We start from the raw sequence: 6,166 nt of genomic DNA on the forward strand, positions 1-6,166 counted from the left end.
CCCAGTCTGATGAACTGTGTCATCTCCATTTGATGGCGTAGACTGTCCCTGCTTCAGGTTGGGAGATAAACACCCTTTCTGACGGACGGACTCTCTTTATTCTCACTGTGATGCCCCCCTTTCTGGGAACTCCTGGTCTGAAGAAGGAGGTAGGACCCCACTCTCACTCTACACCTCCAATCTGATGGGGGAGGGAACACCATCCATAGCCCATTTCCTTCATATGGTCCTGGGGCCCAGCTATCTGTGCCAAAAGGGATGCTCCCCCCTCAGACTCTGTCCCCTCTTTTAAAAACCTTCATCCTGGGGTTCCCATTATGTCTGATGAGAGAGAAGCTACAGCACCCCTCTGGGAGTCTTCAGTCTGAAGGAGGAGGCAGATCTATACCTAATCTAGGCTCTCCATTCGACAGAGGAGGACAGGGCCCCATTTGGGGACACCCCCATCAGAGAGACGAGACAAAGCCTCTCCCTTCCCTCTGATGCGCGAGGCCTATCCATCCTTAGTCGACTCCTCCTTCAGTCTGGTGGAGGAGGCAGAGCCCCCTTCTGTAAAGGAGCGTCCCGCCCACCCCTGCTTCCCACACTCACGGGCCACCTGTAGCTCCACCTCCAGCGTCTCAGTCTTGCCCTGCAGGGTGACCGTCTTCAGCGTGTAGCGCCCCGCGTCGGTGAGGTTCAGCTTCTGCACCAGCAGCGAGCAGTTGGCAAAGCCCACCTCGCGGCCCGTGTGCGCGGGGCCCGCGATCCAGTTCCCGGAGGGCAGCTGGCTGAGCAGCCGGTTGGGCTCGGAGGCGGGCCCGCGGTACCAGGCGTAGACCAGCAGGTCCTTGGGGTAGCCTTGCACAGTCAGGGTCACGTCCTGGCCCTCCGTGGGCTTGGTGGGTACTGGCACGATGGTCATGGCAACCGCAGCCGCTGGGGAGAGAGGGGGGCCGCGGGCAGGCGTGGGTCAACCTGGGACACAGCGCCCCTGCGGCCGACACATCTGTGCCACCCGCCGCCGGCTGGCGCTCCGCTATGCGGGCCGGGCCCCGGGCGCTGGAGAGGGAGACAGAGGAAGGGGCTGACTTGTGTGGCCCGCGGAAGTGACTCTGGTGTCAACAGTGACGGTGGGGGAGCTGCGTCTCCCCCAACAGACTGGGAATGCCTAGCCTTTAGTGGGCTGTGTCTCTCATTCAACTATAAAGCCCCCCGCGGGGTGGGGGTGGGGGTAGGGGTCATGTCTCCTCCATCAGATTAGAAACTGTCCAAATGTCTGGACCATGTGTCTCCCCTGCCAGATGGGAAATTCCGTGATAGGTGGGGTGTTCCTGTCTCCCCCATCAGATTATATAAATCCTCAGATTCCGAACTGCCTCTCCCTTCAGACTGTAAACCCTCAGAATAGGGGGGCCGTGTGTCTCCACCATCAGATTGTAAATCCTTGGAATATGAGGGTCCTGTCTGTCTCCTTCAGATTGTAAATTCTCAGACTGGGGGTTGGGGGGCTGTGTCTCCGCCATCAGATAGTTTATTCCTCAGGATACGGGGTCCGTGTCTCCCGCTCATGTTGTAAATTCTCAGAAGAGGGGGTTCGTGTCTCCCACCTCAGATTTTATATTCTCAATATGAAGGCCATGTCTCCCGCCTCAGATGGTAAATCCTCAGAAGAAGAGGACCGTGTCTCCCCCATCAGATCGCAAAACCTCAAAATACAGGGGTCCTGTTCTGTTTGTCTTCATAATGTAAACTATCTGCATGGTGGTGGTGGGGTGTCTGTGTCTCCCCCATCAGATGATAACGCCTCAGAATACGGGGTCCCCTTTTTATCTTCATCATGTCATTTCTCAGCATAAGAGGCACTGTCTCCACCCTCATGTACATTCTCAGAAGAAGGGGTTCTTGTGTCTCCCATCTGACTGCAAATCCTTAGAATATGGGGCTCGTGTCTTCCCCATGTAAGTTCTCAGAATATGGGAGCCCTGTCTCTCCCTTCAGAATGTAAATTCTCAGAATGCGGGGGCTGCGTCTCCCCCACTCAGACCGTTGGAGTTGTGTCCCCCAGGCCATGCTGCTTCTGTTGAACTGGAAGACCCCAGAAGGTGGGGACTATTAGCTCCACTGAGATGGAAAGTTGGCATGCGAGGCTGTGTCTCCTCCATCAGATTAGGGAGTCCTACCAAGTGGGGGGCCAGGGTCCTCCTCTGTCAGATTGGGAACTTCCAGATTATTAGACTGGCTCTCTCCTATTAGACTATGGGGGACCCCAGAAGGTGAGGAGGGCAAGTCGATCCCATCAGACGGAGAATTCCTAGAGAGTGGGGGCTTGAACTCCCCCATCAGATTGGGAGTACTCTCAAGATGGGAACCCCAGAGGGGTCTTTTCCGCCCCCATTCGGCGAGGAATTCCCCTCAAGACCATGGGTCCGCATCAGAATGGACAATTTTCCCCACAGGTAGACTGAGCCTCCTCCATCTGACCCGAAGCTCGCTGAGGGCGGGTCTCGCTGGAAAGCCCATGGATGAGGTGGAGCTATCTACCTTGTTTCAGAAGCACCCCCTAGCGGATGTGTGTGTGTGTGTGTGTGTGTGTGTGTGTGTGTGTGTGTGTGTGTCTCCTCCATCAGAGCAGCCCCTCCTCCAAGAAGCGGGAGGCTGGTATCTCCCTTTCCTCTGTCTCGTCCCCAGCACCAATCTCAGGAGGCCCTTTGCTCCCACCCGTGCACATACCTGCACACCTTCCCCCCATCCTGGCCTGTCCAGGGGGAGGGCCTGTGGTCATCTGTCCACCCTTGGGGGTGAGGGAAGTGGGAGGTCCACTTACCTCTGGGAACGTCTTGTCTGCTGTGCGTGAAAGAGGATCCACCCTTTGGATGAGACCCAGCCTGTGAGTGGGTGGGAGGGAGGAGGGAGAGGGGCGTGCCCACTGTCCTGAGGGCAGGGGGTGGTGGTGGATATTAGCTACTTGGGAAGTCACTGAGGTGGAATTAATGAGGCCCGTGTCCCCAGGGAATGAAAGCATGTCCCCCGAGGATCCCCATAGCTCAGACACCAGGGCACTTCAGGCTAGAAGCAATCAGGGTTTGCAGCCTGGGATTTTTCCATCCACCACCACGGAGCCTGGCTGGGACTGAATGAGTGGATGAGGGGGGGTGTGTGGTCGCGGGTTCACATTGGTACGCCATCACCTGGACCAGGTAGCCAGGTAACCAGGTGATCTCCTGGGCTGCGCAGTCCAGCTTTCTGCGTGGCAGCATGATGGGAAGCAGCCAGAACACCTGTATTGACAACAGGCCCCCCCTTGCCCCCCACCTTCCAAAGGGGCATCTGGCTGTTTTCCCATTCTGCTACCTGCAAGGTAGTCAAGATGACCCTCCCTCCCCCACCTAGGTCACCCCTCAAGGAAGGGATTCAGATTTGCCGTTTGGTTCCCTAGCCACCAGGTACGGGCTGCTTCTTTTCATCTCCTGCAATGCCACTTTATCACTTGTTCAAAGGATACGTTATGTGTGTCGTCTCCGCCCTGCCCCCCTCACCAGGGAGCCAACCATACCTTTCACCAGCTGTGAGTGGGATGTGGGCAGTGTGGGGGGGTCAGGCATGGGGCCACTTACCAGACAGCTTGACCACCACCGAGGCAGAGCCGGAGAGCAGGGTCTTAGAGTTCTTCACAATGCATGTGTACGTGCCCTCCTGGGCGGCGGTCATGCTGGTGATGTTCAGGTGGTCTTGGCCGTTCTTCAGGGCTCGCCCGTTGACGGCCCACAGGTACTCGGGCTCAGGGCAGGACCGGGACACACACCACAGGGTGAGGGACGTGTTGAAGTCCACTTTGAGGGTGCAGCCTGTGCGGGTGATGGAATCCTGGAGTATGGCCACACGCTCCGGGCCATCTGTGGGGCAGGAGGGAGAGAAAGGGGGGCAGTAGGGGGAGCGGGGTGGGGTGGGGGTGGGCAGCAGCGAGTACCCTGGACTCTCCACCAGAACGACTGGGCCCAAAGGTGGCAATTGGGGGAGCGCCAGCCTTTCTGACTCCCATGTCAGTCTAGCATCTTGAGACTCACTTCCCCTCTCTAGGAGGGGGACAGGGAGGGGAACCTCAGTTTTCTTTTCTGTAAAAGGAAGGGGTCAGGGCCAGACAACGAATTCTAAGGCATTTCCGACATCTATGGCTTCAAAAGCAAGCAAGCAAGCAAACAAAAAATGATTTCTCTCTCTCTCTGTTTCTTTCTGATAAGCCATACTAAGAGTCTACACTCATAGGCTGCCAGAGTTGGTGCTACTAGCTCTAGAATATTCTAGAAAGTTCTAGAAAGCCATGCGGCTAGGATTCTAGGATTTGGAGGCGTGGAGAGTTGAGAATGAGCCGGAGATCTCGAGGGTTCTCTCTCAAGCTAGCATGGGGCGGTTTTGAAATCCGGAAGGCAAGCATTATGGGGGTACGCTTTTCTACTTAGTTGGCTCTGGTATATACCTCATTGTTTCGTTTTCCTACGATTCCGCAGCACGCTGTGCGCAGCCTCCGGGGAGGACTCCGTGTTTTGGGTTGTATTTAAGTTTTTTTTAACCCCTCCCATCCTTCCCCGACTCCCTCCCGCTTGGCAGCCCTGTGACCCCTCGTCCCTGCAACCGCTGCTTAGGAACGAAGGGTGGTGAGTGGCCATCGGTTCTCAAGAAGCGATCCCTCTTCTGCATCGAACCCTGCATCTTAGACGTCGTGTAAGAGCACAGAGGAGGGGCGTTCCGAGCATCAGCCTGGGCTGGGACCCTGCTCTCCTGGGCTCCGCCCCGCTGCTCCCCCAGCCTCAGGTCTTCCCATCCATGCTTTGGGGGTCCCAGGTCTGTGTGTCTGGCAGGGCCAGAAGGACTCACAGTACACGGTCAGGTTGGCTGGCTCGCTTCGGCTGATGCTGACCGGGTTCCACACCTCACATTGGTAGGCCCCCGCCTCCTCCCTGCGGACGCCGGCTCGGGTGAGCGTCCGGCCGTCTGGGGAGAGCCCGAGGCGGGCGGTGATGGGCAGGGCCTCGCCGTTGAAGAACCAGCGGACCTCGGCGGGGCTGGGGCTGCCACACTGCAGGCGCAGCGTGTCTCGGTGTTCCACCAGTGCCATGCTGTGGTTGGCAGTCACCACAGGCTGGGCCAGGATCTCTGTGGGAGCGAGAGACAGAGGGGGAGGGGGCCCGGGCACCACCAGCTCCGAGGCTCCCCACCCGCACCCACCCCCAGGCAAGGGGCCTGGACTGACCCTGGTCTTGCCCCTGTCCCTCCACCCACCTAGCCGAGAATGGGCCAGGAGGCAATCCCGGAAACCGTCCGGGAGGAGGTGCACATTTTAAAAAGCGTTTTAGATTTTTTCTTTTTTAAAGGAGGGGGAAGAAGGGGTGTATGTTGGGTGTCTCACCATAGACCTGCACGTGTCCGTAGCCCACCTCGGTCTGAAACTGCCTGTTGAGGGTCTGCAGGATGTAGGTCCCCGAGTGGCCGGGCAGCGCGCCGTGGATATCCAGGCCACCGTCGGGGCGCACCGCCTCCCGGCCCGTATGCGCAGGGCCGGGGGTCTCATCGCCCGTGCTGACGATGTAGCTGGCCACCAGGTAGGCCAGGCTGAGCGTGGGGCCTGCGTACCAGTTATAGGCCAGCAATTCCCCGGAGAGACCTTGGACCTCCAGCGTGAGGTTGTCCCCCTCAGCCGGCTGGGCAGGCTGAGGAGTGATGGTGATCTCCCCGCCCACACGCAGGACCAGCGCTGGGGAAGACAAGGGGGAGGGTCCGGGTGGGGAGGACGCCCCGCCCATGACGTTCACTGTGCCAGGACAGTGCGAGGCGAAGCTGGTTTCCGACTCCCCACGTCGCAGTCACCGTTTATAAATAGATAACCTTTCGATTGTGGCAAAGATATATTGTTGCCTGCTGTGGGCCCTTGAGTTAATTCTGAATCTTGGCCACGTTGGCATAGTGGTTACTGGCTGGGCTGCTAACTGCAAGGTCAGCCGTTCGAAACCACCTCCCGTTTGCAAGAGACTTTCTACCCCCATAAAGAACTACAGTCTCTCAGCCCCCCAGGGGCAGTTCTACCCTGCCCTGTAGGGTTCCGCTTGATGGCAGTGAGTTTGGGTTTTAATCGAGGACACAGTAGAACTGCACATCTAGGCTGCCCATGGGTACTCAGCAGCCCGGTGGT

The 6,166-nt window shown here is 58.0% G+C and overlaps 1 protein-coding gene across 1 annotated transcript in view; it reads right to left on the reverse strand.

The window, feature by feature from the left end:
- CEACAM16 (CEA cell adhesion molecule 16, tectorial membrane component) overlaps nt 1-5,780 on the reverse strand; it is an 8,227-nt gene extending 2,447 nt beyond the window's left edge. Inside the window, exons 1-4 of the mRNA XM_004710555.2 lie at nt 5,387-5,780; nt 4,855-5,133; nt 3,597-3,875; nt 592-918 (exon numbers count right to left, since the gene is read on the reverse strand). Coding sequence (XP_004710612.2) covers nt 592-918; nt 3,597-3,875; nt 4,855-5,133; nt 5,387-5,780 — 1,279 coding nt within the window. The remainder of the gene's footprint in view (nt 1-591; nt 919-3,596; nt 3,876-4,854; nt 5,134-5,386) is intronic.
- Nucleotides 5,781-6,166: the final 386 nt, after the last annotated feature.

The sequence above is a fragment of the Echinops telfairi genome, unplaced genomic scaffold (assembly GCF_000313985.2).
Source record: "Echinops telfairi isolate 266 unplaced genomic scaffold, ASM31398v2 ScPeMD7_655;HRSCAF=1070, whole genome shotgun sequence".
Classification (NCBI taxonomy): domain Eukaryota; kingdom Metazoa; phylum Chordata; class Mammalia; order Afrosoricida; family Tenrecidae; genus Echinops; species Echinops telfairi.